General features: G+C 41.4%; 3 protein-coding genes across 4 annotated transcripts; 1 reads left to right on the top strand and 2 right to left on the bottom strand.

The window, feature by feature from the left end:
- The first annotated feature begins 5,056 nt into the window (after positions 1 to 5,056).
- Positions 5,057 to 11,371, top strand: LOC117231778. Of its 2 annotated transcripts, none has more exons than XM_033490520.1 (9): positions 5,057 to 8,914; positions 9,065 to 9,306; positions 9,401 to 9,578; positions 9,680 to 9,822; positions 9,900 to 10,078; positions 10,149 to 10,260; positions 10,331 to 10,513; positions 10,615 to 10,857; positions 10,969 to 11,371. In XM_033490520.1, exons 1-9 carry the CDS (start codon positions 5,830 to 5,832, stop codon positions 11,047 to 11,049), a joined length of 4,446 nt encoding a protein of 1,481 aa, XP_033346411.1. In that variant the 5' UTR covers positions 5,057 to 5,829; the 3' UTR covers positions 11,050 to 11,371. The 2 variants fall into 2 exon arrangements, with proteins under 2 accessions (XP_033346411.1, XP_033346410.1); XM_033490519.1 differs by having other exon boundaries at positions 5,093 to 8,926.
- Positions 11,372 to 11,503: 132 nt separating this feature from the next.
- On the bottom strand, positions 11,504 to 12,385 carry LOC117231741 (39S ribosomal protein L10, mitochondrial). Its single transcript, XM_033490444.1, has 3 exons — positions 12,370 to 12,385; positions 11,776 to 12,282; positions 11,504 to 11,715 (listed from the first exon to the last, which is right to left on the bottom strand). The coding sequence occupies exons 1-3, from the start codon at positions 12,383 to 12,385 to the stop codon at positions 11,504 to 11,506; spliced, it is 735 nt and encodes a 244-aa protein (XP_033346335.1).
- LOC117231779 (partitioning defective 3 homolog) lies at positions 12,201 to 16,287 on the bottom strand. The gene is made up of 2 exons (XM_033490521.1): positions 12,370 to 16,287; positions 12,201 to 12,282 (listed from the first exon to the last, which is right to left on the bottom strand). Exon 1 carries the CDS (start codon positions 15,742 to 15,744, stop codon positions 12,859 to 12,861), a length of 2,886 nt encoding a protein of 961 aa, XP_033346412.1. The 5' UTR covers positions 15,745 to 16,287; the 3' UTR covers positions 12,201 to 12,282; positions 12,370 to 12,858.
- Between the last annotated feature and the right edge of the window lie 233 nt (positions 16,288 to 16,520).

Genomic DNA, 16,520 nt, shown 5'->3' with positions numbered 1-16,520 from the left:
TCTATCGACGATTCAACGAAGGACCGCATTTTACCAAATACGCTGGATAACAATTAATTTGATGACAGACGAATAGCAACGAATCGATCACCCCTGGTAGATTGCCCTGATGTGGATGATGATGCATGGACGTAACACGCGTGCTTCATCCCTGATTATTATCCGTGACGTGTGGAGAATCGTTGTTACTGGTAACAAACATCGGGATAATAGGCAGCCGACCTGTTTTCATCGGTAAATAGAACGAACAACGAAGATAAGGGTGATTACGTTCTCTAAATCGGCCACTCGTAGGAGGGATTCCAACTCCTCTAACTCTTGGATCGCTTGCACGATTATCAGGATCGATCTGCTACCGTTTCTGATAAATGACCATTCGGCCGTCTGCTGATCGTATGCGTTTCAGTTAATACTATTCGGGAGGACTAGTTCGCTGATCCGCAGGCGCAGAGCGTAAAACGCATTAAACCATGCCACGAGATTGAAGTGGAAGATTTACCGCGAACCAATTTCATAGCTGATCGGAGCTATCAATATTGTGGAGGAAAAAGCATTCGGAATATCGCACGAAAGATTAAGGCGATGCGTTACTCGTGACATAAAAATTTTATAAGATCCATCGAAATTTCTATCGAACGAGGATCCGAAGACATTTGTGAACAGAGGTTATCCGATTTGTTATCGATCGAGAAACAACGAAAAGAATTTAATAGAATGATAGTTTCAACAACGACATCGAATTTATACAATGAAGATTATCTTGATGGGAATTCATCTATCGATCTCTATTTGGCTGTGTTTAAGCCTGCTTTTAATATTATGCTTATCGAAAGGGTAATTGGTTGCCGGCCGAATGTGACAACGTTAAAACGACAGAGAAATCGAATTTCCCGTTGGTATAAAGAGGGTGCGTCGGCCGATACATAATTTATTTCGCAGCATCGCGAAACAAATTTACGCGGCAATGTAATTTGGCACGCGCGTATCAGCGATTATTTCGTGAATCCTCGGCCTGGCTAACACGCCAGCCAGCGTGTGTTCATCAGCGAACAACTGCGGATATTACAGAAACACGTTCACAGCTTGCCGTACGTATGGACATGGAGAAGAGAGAAGCCGGGAGTCTAATTTCACGAACAGTGGATAACTTCGAGAAGACAATCTAACTATCTTGCTCACGTACGGAACAACGGTGTAACTAAGGAGATAGCCAAAGGGTTCGAAAGGGCCAACACACAAGTCGAAGTCCGTCTAAGAAGTACTTTCCCTCACGTATCACGGGTCCTTCTGTTTCCTGGGTTAAGATGAACAGATCGTGCGAAGTACAAGGCTCCCAACCTCCCTTTTCCGCTCCTCTGCGGCTATGTACTTCAGGAAATATCGTTATGACGCAGTAATAACGTTGTTACCGAAATCCATTGAACTCGAAGCGCGCTGCTACAAGTTTTAGAAACTCACAATAATTGTAATGATAAAGCATACATAAAACGATATTTGGAAAATGACATGAATGTTACGAAGTGTAAAATGTGAGATTAGTAACTAAACTAGTTATTCTTTAATATCGAATACTTCTTGCTTTTTTTTAAGCGTAATTGAATCAATCTATTTAGAATCTAAAACATCGAGTGGTAACATTGTATTTAAATATTACGCAAATCAATCTTCTGTATTTGTAACACAACGTAAAAAGATCCCTACTATTCTGATAAAATAAAAAAAGGCAATAACGTATATGGCTTGCTTTTGAAAAAAAAATCTACCTGCATTAATCTAGCTTCCAAATAGAGAATATGAATACGCCGATATTGATCTGATGCCGTTCATGTGCTGTTAAATGGGCGACAGTCCTATGTGTACGTTATAGCGTGATAGAATAAAAGTAGAAAAAGATCAAACTGTTCAGACGCACGCCTTTTCCACAATAAGTTCCAGAGCAGGCGCCAATGTGATAAAATTTCCATATCGAACGTTCGCTATCTCTTATCAAACAATTCGAGAATTCAGAATCATCGACGGACGCGTTCGTTTGCACATCTCGTGCAGAAAGAACTTCACGTAGAACTAATGCTTTATATTCTAATGCAACGATAGAAAGGAAAATTTCGCAAAATATGCATACGATCAAATTACCGTGGATATTAAGAAAAATATATCACCAACTAAAAATATAATTAGCCAACCAATATATTTTGAAACTTATTGTGGTAGAGGCGCATGTCTGAATAATACGATCCTTTCCTTTTTATTACTTATAATTACTTTTATTTTATTGCGCTGTAACGTGTTCTAAGTCATTCTAAGGTAGTCGTCCATTTAAAAAAGGCATCTTTTAATATAAAAAACTTTCGATATCATCAAGTATTTCCGCTTTAATCTTCATTCAAGGGGTCAAAACAAGAAGCGTCGTCTAAATGAAACGACGTCGTCGCCGGCGATCGACATCCCGTTTTACATGGCGGAAAACTTTTCGCCTAGTAAAGGGCGAGGAAAGTCGAGAGAGAAGGGAGCAAAAATTGTCCTGGATCACGATTAATTTGTATCCCTGTTCCCCGGGTAAGCACGACGTTGGCCCAGCGCGTACAGCTGAATAAAACATCATCGCCCGTATCCAACGGGTAACTAAATTTTAAGCAATGGCATGGCGCCGCAGCACCGACCTTTTGAAAGTTCAACGACACATCGTGGCTGGCCGCGACTTGTGGCGCTCTGCTGGGAATCTGGCATAAAAATTGTAAATCGCGGATATACCCGGTGCCCCGATACCGGAGGGAATAATCATGTATTACGATCGGCCACGAAACTTCTCCTCCATCCCCATCTTCGCCGTTTTGCTGGTTGAGTTATGCGAAAGAAAGAGAACTTGACTATGAAGAAACACGAGAAAGAAACCATGAAAGAGATCGAAGGTACAACCACAAGTGCTTCCTAAGGGCTTGGTGCTCGAACGGAACGGTAAGAGAGACAGCGAGAAGAGCCCGATGCATCGTTGACTTCTTCATTAATGGTAATGATCGCGTCCTGAAAGTCTTCGGGAAACTCGCGAAAGGAAACATCGCGATTTGTATTCAGGACACGATATGGCGTTGCTACGTACCGTGGAACCAGGGTTCGAGCCAAGCCGGGGCGGTGGGTGGATTCGCGAAATAAACTCCTGAATAAGAGGAAGAAAGAAGGAGAAAAGAGAGAAGTGGAGAGCGAGAAGAGGGTATACGGGGGTAGTAGTAGACTCTTGCGCTCCAGTTCGGCTTCCGACAATAAAAGTGAGCTAAGACCACGCACACGTTAGCATCGTGGCGTCGTTCGTTCATGAACGTATACGAGAAGTAAGTTGTGAGCGTGTCTAGGTTCCATCGCGTGGAGCACTCCAGGATGCCTTTTCGGAGACTTTATTTGGCGACGTCGTTCGCTATTCGCCGTCTCATTGCTCGTAATAATCGAACGAAATCGAGAACGAATGATAATTTTCAGTGAGAATGTCACAGTTTGGAGCAGATGAGGGAATTGGGGATGAGGGGTCGTATCAAAAACGCATAACTATAACGCATATTCGATATTCTATCGCCAACCTACATACTATTGTTATCGACTACTGTGAATGATAGACGATCATGGGGACGGTGTGCGAGGAACAAAGATAAGAGGGAACTCTCTATAGGTCAATTTAAACGCGCCGTGAAGATGCGAGTATGATCGCGCGAGAATACTGCTGGTTGCCGCGCACACGGGGTTATTTAACAGTGGCCTTATTTCAAAGGCGTGCAAAGGGTATAAAAAAATCATATATCTTGTGGTTCCTTTAAATGAAACCTCTTAACTGGAAGCGGGAATGCGGATAGCTGGCGATGCAACATTGAATGTTGTCGAGTAATTAAATAAAATATAGGAACACCTGGCGTTTTCTACGGAGAGCATCGTCCCTTTTTCCATGGACGAATCCTTTTCACTGTACTCCGGTATTGTGTTTCATCACCGTTTGTGCGAGCATAGCGTAAATGCACGCGAGTGCGTCTGTAGAATCATGGCCGCGCGTGTTATGTTTTCCAGAGAAACCGCTTTGACTTTCGAGATACCTGCCGCGTTATAAACTCTTGAGCAAACATACTTAGGTTGGTTCCTGAGGCTAAAGGCCGCTAAAGGTTAGCTCTCGCTGATGTCTTTCTTCATACTCGGTAATTGTAATTAAAAATATTTGCTTGGTTGATTTCCAAACGGGACACCTCTTTGAAAATCATGTTATCACCGAAAAATTTCATTAACAGCGAGTATGCAGGAACGACACGCTACCATCCCTGGCGAAACTTCTTACTGTGGCATTAATCGCGTTTATGGGAAAACTAACGGCAAAAGAAGGAAAGCGGAAAGCTGTTATAGCGATCTTATAACAGGAGATTATCAGCAGAGAGTCGAAGCGTCAGAATGATCTAAACCAGAAGTTTATTTGGAACTATATCGTTTAACAGAAGAAAATGTAGACCGAAGTATCGTTTGTTTTTGGAGTTTGTAATAAGAAATATTACGGGAAACCGGACGTTATTTTTGGTGGATGGCAAACAAAATACGAGACTGACGAATCGTAAAGGAACTCTGTAGCTTCATATTTGGTCCAACATGTTTCGTGTCTTATATGTGTATGTATATGAACGTGGCATCGAATATCGAATGACGTGTACGTGAGTTTGGATATTTTTCAAAAAGACGACACTTATTTGTTCGTGAGTTGGTATCGGCTAACTCAAAAGCGAGACGCTGATCATCACCATGCTGGTCCATGCCCTCTCACGGGATTAGTCAAATCCCAAAATAATACCGTGGACGAGAGCGGAGTTTGCATATACCGTGATACAAATCTCCGCGACGGTGTACATCGGATGGTTTAAGCTGTTTGTATATAAATCCGGCGCATGGCCTATTAAGTACCTGCTTTGTTCGTCATATATATTATACTCCTATTTTAGGATATGTCGTCTTTATGTCAGAGAACAGACATATGACAAAAATCTACATCCAATCGTAAAACTACGTTCGTTCAATCAACTTCTCAAAAGACAATATAATACTTGGATATGTCATAGATACACCTGTTTCACATTCTATTCTCCTGAAATCTAAAGTAAGATTGTCAATTGAAATACCGTAAAAAAGAATCGTTTCTACGAATCGTAAGAATACTCATGAACGAAAGGTTGGTGCTCGTGGTTAAAAAGCGCGCGCGTACGGCCGTATTTCTCTGTTTTGATTTCGGACAGCGAGCGCGCAGACAGCAAGAGTGGACTTGAAAATAACCCACGGCAGGAGAAGGCCCGTCTATTAATAGTGAAGAGTGAGAGTATCTTTGTCGTGCGTGTTCGGCAGCGTCCCCGACGGTTTCGCAGCGAAATTCGTCAGTCGATTTACCGTTCCGCGATACATTCCTCGCACGTACACGCCGGGGAAACGCGTAACTCGATCGGAACACGATGTTCCGCGCAAGTTTGCGTCCGTACCCGGCAGCCGTCGTTGTCTGTTGAATTTCCCTTTTGCTTGGCGTTGGAGGATAGGCGAAAAAACATCGAGAGACCAGAAAATCGGATATACAGAGAGTCAGAGGATAGGTTGAATTAAAACCAAAAGAGAACGTACTGGTTGTAACGCGAAATCGAGAGGTGTGCTGTGTCGGATGAGAACGGAAGATTCTTCGAAGGTTCCACGAGTTTGGCTTTACCTATAGAGACGAACTGGAAGGAAGTTAAAACCACATTCGAGTGATTCTAAATAAAGAACTATGCGGAGCAGTGGATGAGCAGTGGGGCGGAGCTGGCTGCGAGAGGGAATATGCGGTGAGTAAGAATGGTACAGCGAGCCGCATGCAGCATCGAGACGAACACATTCTCCAATGGCGTACGGATCAGCGACCGGGAAGGAAGAACGTCGGACGTCGTCGCGACGGAAGCGTCCGTAGACCACGAGTCGCGTAACGTTCACGAGGCAGGACGTGGCAACGCGAGATTCTCCCTGTTCAAGTGGTTCAAACGGTCCGGTAATCGCGAATCAACGGTGGACAAAAGGCGAAAAACCATCGATAAATACGGAGATAATGAAAACGGCCGGCAACGAAGCGTATCGTCGAGCGCGGAAAGCGTAGACACGTTTTATAGTACCACCACGGTACGTAGTTTCGCCTTTCACACTGGCACCTTGAGCAGTTATAATGGATTATCGTTAGACATACTAGAACAAGCGGCCGAAGTTGGCCCCTTCGCGGCTGGAGCTTCGAAGGTTGCAGTTGGCAACAAAGAGAACGAGTTAGCGGATGTTGCCTGCACGCTACCTACGAACGCTCATTCTCATAGAAGAGACATAACCGCGAGATACTCGCTACAGCCGTCGACTACCTTCAATTCTTGCGGAAATTTACCGCTTCCCGATCGACGATTGTTGGAATCGTTGAGAAGGCTAGACGATCGAAAAAATCATTATAGCGTAAACTCCACCCGTAGAAGGGTACACGTGAAGGGGAAACGACGCGCACCGAATCCTCCAGTGACTTCGATCAAAGCAACAGAGGTAGATGCACGCGAAACATCGAGGAACAGCAGCAGGCGAAAGCGACGCGCGCCGAAACCACCGGAGAAGATCGTCGATAGTAATTCGCCTGAGAAAAAGTGCGAGAATCAGATTACCGATGGCGGAATGGACGTAGAAAAACCAGCAGACACCGAAGACGCGCAAACTCTGAGCAACGACACGCTAGTCCTTCAAGGAGGCGTTCTAATGCCGAAAAGGGAATTGAAACGAAGTACGAAGGAGAAGAACACGAAGGACACGAGTGCCAGTTCGTCGGACATCGCTGTTCTTCAAGACAACCAGACTGTGGCGCCCGGTATTGGGACTCTGAGCACCGCCATGCCACGACCTTGGTATAAACGGAGCGTCTTCGAACATTCTCGGGATTCCGGAGCGTCCAGGAGGGGCGATGTCCTCCGGGGGCCAACAAGCTCGACGATCGAAATAAAAGAAGAATGTGCTGCCACGAACACGGCTTCTTCCACGAGCTACTCCGTGGACGCGTCTTTGTCTAGGCGGAGCTTCTTCCATCGTGGCGGACAAACGGAGGACAGGAAGAAGGAAGCAAAACGAAAATCCGGCCTGTCGATTTTAACGAACATCAGCGAACTTGACAAAGAAGCCGCAGCGATCGTACAAGAAGAACAAGCACGAGCGAGAGCCTCGATGCTATTGAAATCTTCGAAATTCGTAGATGCTTTCGAAAAAAGGAACGATATGAACGAGGAGCTCGTTCAAGACATCGTCACGTCTGCAATGGAAAGTTCGTCGCCCAGACGTGGCACGCGAGCTCTGATTTCCAAGTTCAACGCCATCAGTAACATAACCAAGGTCACGGTGAATGCCAATTTCTTCGCAAGGAACGCCAGGGATCAGCAGCCGGCGAAGTTTGAACGAGACGTGGTGAGAAATGCGAAGGCCTTCGAGCATGCTAATGATTGGAAGGATCATCCGAGATTTTCGGTTCAGTCTGCAAGCGGACAGGCTAGTCACATCGAGAAAGATATATCTAGATACTTTCCACCACAACAAAAGACATCTAGAAATCGGTCAGAGAATACGGAAATGGGTGAGAAAGTTTCGGGAGCAAAGGGTAGTTCGATCAAGGAGCAGAGAGATCGACTGGTCAGTGAAACTTCCAACAGAATATCGTTCTTGCAGAGTCAACTGGCTGCAAATAGAATGAACGATCAGGTCGCTCAGAAGGATAGCGCGATGTCCGTAATGGAGGAAAAAATTAGATCCAGACAGGAAGTCTCCAGTGAAAAGAAGGAAAAGGAAACAAAAGCGAGTAACGAGGACCAACGAAGACCCTTGTTCCCTCGTAGCTCCGTGGAAGCTAAGGAACACACAACTTTAAACATCTTTGAGGAACCAAAGAAGCTCGACAGACAACGTATCGATGGCGTTCAAAAAGAATTCTCGGATATATTCGACGAGATCGACAAGCAATTGCGTATGAAAGAGTTGGAGCTTATTGATCGTAGAGCGGCCCGCACAAACGCGACAGCCACTAATCAGAGAAGTAAAGTTCACGAGGAAGAAGCCGGAATATCAAGTAAGGTAACTAAAGTGCTCGATATCCTAGTCGAGGCGGAGAAAGACGCCAAGACAAAGAGCGGCATACTGCCAGAAAAATCGATAGCCGTCGAGGATACCTTTCGTCCGACCGAACCGAACGCGAAAACGAAATCGACTAAGACCAGGTCACCGTTATTGAACACCATCGAGGATCCAATTACAACGGATTTAAAGGAGATGTTGAAGGAAATGAAACACTCGTTACCAAAGCGTTCGAAGCCGGGCAAGATTGTGACACGTAACACCGACGTGACTGAGAAACTGGCTCCGGAAAAAGAGGTAGCGGCTGGCCCTAGCAAGACTACGTATTTCGTTTCCGCTGTAACGAAGGTCGAGAATATAGCGCTGCAAAATGATTACGAGCCCGACAAACAGAAGGTATCGTGTTCCGTACAAACTAGTGGAAATATACGAAGATTGAATCAGCCTTCTACATCCGCGGAACAACCGTCCACCTCGGGTTGGAAACAAGAAAACGTCCTATACAAAACATCAGGGAAGAATTTAGGTGGTTCAGGATTGGTGAAAAATACGTTCCAGCTCATACGACCACGAGATTTTGCTGAAATCGAAGCAACAAAAACGACGAGAACACCCGCGTTCAACGAAAACACTTACGCTAATGTGATCGAGCAATCGATCTACGCGAATGCACGTGTTACTCCCTCGCCCAAACATACTGGTTCCGAGCGAAATATCGTTACGAAAATTGATAATACCAGTGAAATGCCGAAAACACCGCCCGTAATTGAACGAAAATTCATTACGAAGGAAGATACATTCGAAGGTAGTGAAGAAGGTAACTTTGATTTAGTTGATTGTCCTAGATAGTTGCAGGATTTTCTGAATGAATCATTTGTCTAAATTTATTGCTTAATGTCACGCGTTTTTCCCTGCTACCATTTTAACGCTTGTGCTTTCTCTCTGTTTGCGACAGATGACAATTCAGCGGAAAAGAATATGAACACGCTGGCCATAAACCGATTACTCAGAAAGCTAGAGGCAGCTATTGCATCTGGTCATCACCAACAAGCAGCTGGTTTAGCAAAGGAACTAGCACGGCTTAAGATCCATTGTTCCGTGATTCGGCAACGATCAGCCCGTCTCAAAGATCAGTTGATTAAAGTCAATATGTACATTGAGGACAAGCTTGCTCACCAGGGACCGATACCACTTCAGGTAAATAGCGTTACCTACTCAAATCAAGATGGCCGAGGTTTGCCAATCCATATGACGATATTAAATGCTGTACTAAGCCCAAATATAATAACAGCTGCCCAGCAGAATGACGGTGGCCGAGTTGAAAGCAAAGATACACACGGAATTCGAGATACCGACGAACGTGCAACGATGGATCATTGGTAAAAATTTAGCTGATCGCGATGAGGCGACTCTAAACGAATTACAGGCCGTAAATGGCTCTCCGGTATTTTTGTACCTCGTGGCTCCAGGTAATGATAATAATAATAGGTAAGCTAATAAAATAAATAGTAATAACAATAAGCAAACCAATAAATGTATAATGGAATATTTAATAATTAATTGGTTGCAGAATTAAGACCTGAAAATATGGTACGAGTGGAGAAAGATAATGCTGCAGAAGAAGTATCAAATGTGATAAACGATGATACAAGTACGTCTGCGGAAGTGTTACAAATTGTGGAAGAAGATCCCGAAGAAGTCAAAGAACCTCAGGTACTAAACAATTTCTAGAAATTTGTTTACCTTTTTTATATAGAAATCTTTTCTATAAAGTATAACAAAAATTGCAGGGGACAGAGGAGAGGAATACGCCAGTGGAAGTGAAGATGGATAGATACGAGGAATTAATTTCCTTGGAAAACTGTGACGTCATACCGAACTCCGAACCGATCGAATGTCCCGTATGCTTCGTTACATACGGTCCTCGTGAAGGAGTGATTTTGAGGGATTGTTTACATATGTTCTGCAGGTATACTATTAACTTCTGACTAAATTTGAAATAAAGTTATAACACATTATCGGCAAGTAATTTTTCCTAGGTCATGTATTGTTAATACGATTCGATACTGCGAAGAAGCCGAAGTGAAATGTCCTTACAGAGACTCACAATACACCTGTGAGTCTACTCTCCAGGAACGTGAAATTAAAGCAGTAAGTTAACCATTCAAATTTTGGTAAAAATAAGTGCTTAGAAAAAATTTAATACGATACGATTATTTAGCTCGTTGAACCAGAAATCTATCAGCAACATTTAGCCAAATCAATCGCTCAAGCGGAGAATAATGCTGGAAACAACGCGTTCCACTGTAAAACTCCTGACTGTCCTGGTTGGTGCATCTACGACGACGATGTGAACAACTTCCTGTGCCCTGTATGCGGCGCAAACAATTGTCTCACATGTCAGGTCAGAAAACAAAACTTAATAATTATACTTCGTTCATGAAAAGTGGAATTCAAATACTATATTGCATTAAAACAAATTAGAAAGAAATCTTTTCTCCATAGGCCATTCATACTGGTAAAAACTGCAAGCAGTATCAGCAAGAACTAAGATTATCAAAAGAAACGGATCAAGAATCGCGAAGAACTGCGGAGATGCTCGAGGAAATGGTGGACAGAGGTGAAGCACTCGCGTGTCCCACGTGTGCGGTTGTTCTGATGAAGAAATGGGGTTGCGATTGGTTACGCTGCTCAATGTGCAAGACCGAGATATGCTGGGTAACAAGAGGCCCGCGTTGGGGTCCAGGAGTGAGTAGTCGATACGTGACAATATCATCATTCGATATTGAAATATTAATATATGCAGTTGCGACTCGATTGTTTTGTTTAAATATTGATCGTATTTTGGGCGATTCGCAGGGAAAGGGAGACACGTCCGGAGGCTGTAGATGCGGAGAAAATGGAGTCAAGTGTCATCCTCGTTGCAATTACTGTCACTGAGAACCATCAGAAGATACAATTACCGCAACGACGTACAAAGAACGGTGCATATAATGAAACAAAGGGACTGCAGTGCACCATTAACCAAAATATTTTTATACTATTGTCGAAGTTATTGTATCGGGGCAAACCACTAGTCAAATGGATTGATATGTATTTAATAACGAGTTTGATAACCGATAAATTTGATACTGATAAGTTACATGCGTATATGTCACACACACGCTGCTTGCTCAACGATTAACCTTATCGCGGAACCGTCCTTCATGGAACTGGAAGTAATAAGAAGTAATAAAGAGGTAGACACCTCAGTTTCCAACAATCTTTCTTATTTTTTGTAGTGATAAAGGGCATGGGAGAATAACTTGTACTTTACTTAATGCTTCGTGTGCATCATAAACATATAATAAATTATAGATACAGGTAGCTTTGCAATTATACAGGCACCGATTGTTCATTTCTTATCGTTGAAGGTTGTCTCATTTGTACCGATCTGTTCCAATCGTGTTACAAGCGTCGTCTGATGATGTGTGAGTTGTCGATTCAGGTTAAGGCCTCCTGCATTCTGTAATGTTTGAACCAAACCCAGCTGCGCCGTTATAATATCCATTTCTCCATATTTCAGAAAATCATCATAGTTCAAGACTTGTCCTTCCAATACTCCCCCTGCAAAAATATCAACTGACTAATAAAATCACTCTGCAATCATATTTCCATATTACGTACCCATTATAAACATTTTCTTGCTTTTCTTGATAATCTTTTGTAAAGTAATCATGTTTATTTCAGGACTGAACACAAACGAAGTATACTTGCTAACTAACGGGGCAAGAGCATTGTAACGTGAATTCTTAATGACATGGTTTATAATATGAGGCCCATAATACTTGTAGTGCATATTTTCCCTGAAAAGTGCAACTTGAACGTCGAATACATCCAGCTGCTTCATACTGTTTACGTGCAAGCAACCAATCATTTTAGAATTGTCAAACCAATTACGAACTTCCCTCGCTATTATTTGATCGTAAGGGCCCAACTGTTTCTCGGCTTGTACCTCTTGTGACTCTATACAAAATTGTTCCAGAGTTTTACCTTTGTTGGGATTGACAAAGAACGGCGTTAAAAGATTGTTCAATACTCTTTTCTTAAAATATATTTTCGGCTTTTTAATGTTTATCTTTCCCCTGTAACGCTTCTGTTGGTACAGTAATTGATTTGGAGTTAACTGAAGTGCTAGAACAGAAGAAACATATATTGTACTTGTAATGAAGATAAATTTCTTTGCCATCTATTTAATTAATGTACCATACTGTAACTCACCCAAGTTTGGCAACATGCTGTTTGTATCGAACATTGCTTCTCTTGGATATAAATTAAAATTTGCAAGAAAATTTTAGCGTTATAAAATTTATAATCGAATACATTTTAAGAGTCTAATGAATATCAATAATAGTTCCCGTTTCGTTAAATTATCGGTTATTCAACTTACACATTGCTTATATTACGTGCATAGTTTTATTTTAAAAATAGATACATGATCGGTACGAATTAAAGACAAATACAAAAATTATATAAGTATATATACAGAATAAATTTTTTTGTTTTGCAATGATATAAGGCACTTTGGAACAAATCATACATATTTAAGTACATAATATATATGTGTGTAAGTACATGTACGAGCGCACGTGCAATGAGTGTTAAGATGTGTATATTTCGTGTATAATATGTGTTTTCTAGGTGTTATGCACAAGTATGTTTATGTATATCTTGAATTCCGTATCTACGTTATAAATTCCCTTTTGTATATTATGCGATATAATTAATCGTTCCACTGCAATAATTACTGGATTCATGACGAGCTTCTATACTATCACCAAAATTGAGCGATTTCCTATTCTTTCCTAATCGAAGCATCGAACGTATGCCACCTTTCTTTCGCAAACGCTTATATCGATCATCTAAAGCTGAATTGAGAGATGCTTGTTTCACATCCCCCCGACTATTTGGAAAACCCTTGCGATCGTCTTTAAAATTATTGCTACTCCTTATCTCGCCATGTACATCGTCAACAAGCCAATGTTTCCTCGGTGATGTATATTTATTGTTACATCCAGGTATAGTATATACGTATTCTGACTGAGCAGGATCTACGGACTTTTCGTATCGTTTCATACTACTCTCACTGGCCGCTCTACCGTCAGTAGTGCCTTTATTTTTATTCTTATCGTAAATGTCCGATTTACACCCTCGTTTAGTTGGATCCTCTGACTCAACCGATTGATTCAAATGTTTCTGATTGGTCTGTTCCTGATTCTTATTTTCGCGCCCTTCCCGTAATTTTTTATTTCTCTTATAAGTATCTGTGTTCTTGGCATCTAAGGCGGCGTGTCGCTTCTCCGACATACTCTGTCTACCTAAAGCGTCGCGCGAAAACTTATTGGAAGAGGAATTAAATTCTTCCAAGGATAATTGACTATCGTAGGTTGGGTCTCCGGAATACTGACTATCTTTATCATCTGTGTTTCGTTTAGCTTCATTGCACTGTGGGTCATTGGAGTCTTCTAGCAATACTGGTTCCGCGCGATCGTCACGCTGTCCTATCGTAATCTTCTTCACGTTACTAGCAGATTCTATCCACGTTTTATTGGTAGCGATGCAGTAACTTTCGTTCCTTAAACTATTCTTATTATATTGTTCGGTTAATCTATCGATAACTGGATTCCATGGAGAGGCGGTCACACAAGACAATAATCCGCCGTTGTCCAAGATGTCCGACTGGGAATTCAAATTATTCTTTTCTTTTACTCTGCCTTCATTGCCTTTCGTAGAATCAGAAATATATATACTATTAGCTGATTCCAGTTTACAATGAGAAGACAAATTCTCTGATAAATTTTTATCATTTCCATCGTACGAAGATATCCTCCTGGCTATTGTAAGAGTGATCACCCCAGTTACAGAACTGTTTGTATTGAGCATCGCTCTTCTCAATGTTTCCATTGCATCTGAATTTGATAATCCTAATAATGACACCCCATTAACATTGAGCAATTGATCATTGGTCCTCAATCTCCCATCCCTTGAGGCTGCACCCCCATGAAGGACACTTTTAATAAAAATTCCTAGATCCATGTTAGTGTTTTCATCTGTGTTAGTAGTCTTTCCCTTAACACTAACACCTAGTCCTGCTTTCTCTGAATCGTGTACTGGTATGTCTAAAGTTAAAATCATGCGATTTTTACGTGGTGATAAAACAATATCTTCTGATGTAGACTTCACTGGTTTAAAAGTGCACTTATCATAGTTATGGGTATTAAGTTTATCTTGCACTTCTGTATTCTTTTTCTTCGGTGATGTATTCAATGCATTCCAATATTTTGAATTATCTGTAGCTTCTAAGGCTTGACTTGTGGAAGTACCATGAGAATGAGAGTCTGGAATACTAGAGGAGATTTCTTCCTGGCGCGATACCACCATCCTTACCTTCCCACCAGGTAGAATACTTCTGAGAAGTGAAACCACTTCTGCTTGACTTTTACCAGTCATTTCTTTATTATTTACTTCCAACAGCCTATCCCCAGATCTTAATCTACCATCTTCAACTGCAGCACCTTTTGGTAATATATTTTTAATATATATCGGACAATGACCTCCTGCAGGATTATCGCGTGTTGTGACACTAAATCCAAGACCATTGCTGCCTTTTGTTAATTCTATCTCTATCATACGTCCAATCTTACGGGTGTTAGCTGTCTGTAGCAAATTGTAATTACTGCATTGAAGTCTTTTAACATTATCATCAATTTCCTTTTCTGACCCTCCACTAGTATTGCCATGATTTTTATGCAATGATTTTTCTTGCGGCTTCTTATGTTTTACTATGGAAATTTGCAAACATGGTTCTGTCATACAGGTACGAAAGATCTCTTGCACTTTAAAAAATGGTATATGCAATAGATTGTGTCCATTTATTTTAATGATCTTATCATGCAGGTCAATTTGCCCATCTCTAGCAATTCTGCCATTAGGCTCAATACCTTCGACTCTAAGTCCTTGATCATTACCCAATAAATCATAACATGGCACCACATGAAGCCCCAGTGGTCCTGCTTCATTCTTTATCACAATTTCTCTAATTTCTCCTTGATCTCCTGGTTCTATATTAGCATTTGCATACTTAAATGACACTTTGGCATCTTGTCCCAGTGGTTCTCTACGCCGAGATTCTCTGGGAAGGGACTGAGCAGAATATGTGGTTAAACAAGGTTCTCTGGTTGACAATGCATGCATTGACAATCTTTTGGTGCTTTCCCTTTTAATACCGCTTACAGAAATGGAGGAATGTGCATCAATTGTATAAGGTGGTTCTTTACTATCTGGATGAAAAAAGTCTGGGCTATTCGTGCCAACTGAACTTGCCCCATCACCACCAGCATGCGTAACATCAGGATTAACAAAATGAGCAACAATCTGTTCTCTGTCATCAGCTACATCACATAACCTATCATCTGGATCCAGGAGACCACCTCCAGTTAAGGAGGACAAACTATTTATAGTTAATGCACTATCATTTTTTCCAGTTGCCTTTTTATATCTTAAAGTAGCCTCATGCATTAAATCTTTAACCAGTAGGGTTCCATCCCCACAAGGAACCACCACTCTAACGTTGTCGAAACACACAGTTACCTTCATGCTCGTTCCGATTTCATATTATCTTGTTATACGTTTACGGGCACGTATTGATTATTTCTAATACAATAGTGTACTTAAAATTCTCTTTGAGGGTTTAGAAGTCGAATATGATGGATGAAGTGCACGTGTTGTAAAATATATAAAATTATAAACTTTATTTCGTATAATATGATTATCTTCTATTATCTGTCGTGTACTTCCATATTCCGATAATGAATCACCGACATCACACACTGGACACTTTATTCTTTTTATTGTCGGTTATATTTCTTTAAAACCTACGTATATACACGTAAATTAAGTAGACATACTTGAAAGAAAAAAAATTGTCACGACTGATAAGGCGGACGCGTACGCCCAACTTTATCACAACATCAAATATGCGGAACAGACGCACTCGCCATTACCACATTTTATTCCACTATTCCTTCTGACAAACAAACGGAAAGTAAGAAACATGGCGATACAAGCAGTGTGGCCAACAAAATAACCCGTACCGCTTCCAGTTTCCACATTCATCTTAACCATAATAAGGAAAAAATGGCATCAATACTTACCTTTCTTCATGAAATGAGCCATTACTTAATTGTATTATTCTCGAGACAAAGGCAACAAAATGGTTCATACATAAATTTTATATCTTTTTCACTCATTAACTCGCATCCTTATTTATACACTGGTCACACTACAATGGTTCATGTCCACTGGTTCTTGTTTAACCTCTAAACTTAAAGGCTGTGTTACAATCAACAGTATTTTCATCGATTTAACAATAA

Source organism: Bombus vosnesenskii, unplaced genomic scaffold, assembly GCF_011952255.1.
Source record: "Bombus vosnesenskii isolate JDL3184/JDL3185 unplaced genomic scaffold, Bvos_JDL3184-5_v1.1 scf7180000013273, whole genome shotgun sequence".
Taxonomy (NCBI): domain Eukaryota; kingdom Metazoa; phylum Arthropoda; class Insecta; order Hymenoptera; family Apidae; genus Bombus; species Bombus vosnesenskii.
Note: the sequence above shows the minus strand (reverse complement) of the source record. Positions and strands in the feature narration are given on the sequence as shown.

What these genes read in the sequence shown, in the direction of transcription:
- LOC117231778 (XM_033490519.1), top strand. Translation starts at nt 5,830, where the DNA reads ATGGTACAGCGAGCCGCATGCAGCATCGAGACGAACACATTCTCCAAT. An exon ending in ATTCGAAGGTAGTGAAGAAG is followed by an intron (nt 8,927 to 9,064) that starts GTAACTTTGATT and finishes TGTTTGCGACAG; the next exon opens with ATGACAATTCAGCGGAAAAG. An exon ending in ACAATTGTCTCACATGTCAG is followed by an intron (nt 10,514 to 10,614) that starts GTCAGAAAACAA and finishes TTTTCTCCATAG; the next exon opens with GCCATTCATACTGGTAAAAA.
- LOC117231741 (XM_033490444.1), bottom strand. An exon ending in CAAGAAAATGTTTATAATGG is followed by an intron (nt 11,716 to 11,775) that starts GTACGTAATATG and finishes ATATTTTTGCAG; the next exon opens with GGGGAGTATTGGAAGGACAA.
- LOC117231779 (XM_033490521.1), bottom strand. Translation starts at nt 15,744, where the DNA reads ATGAAGGTAACTGTGTGTTTCGACAACGTTAGAGTGGTGGTTCCTTGT.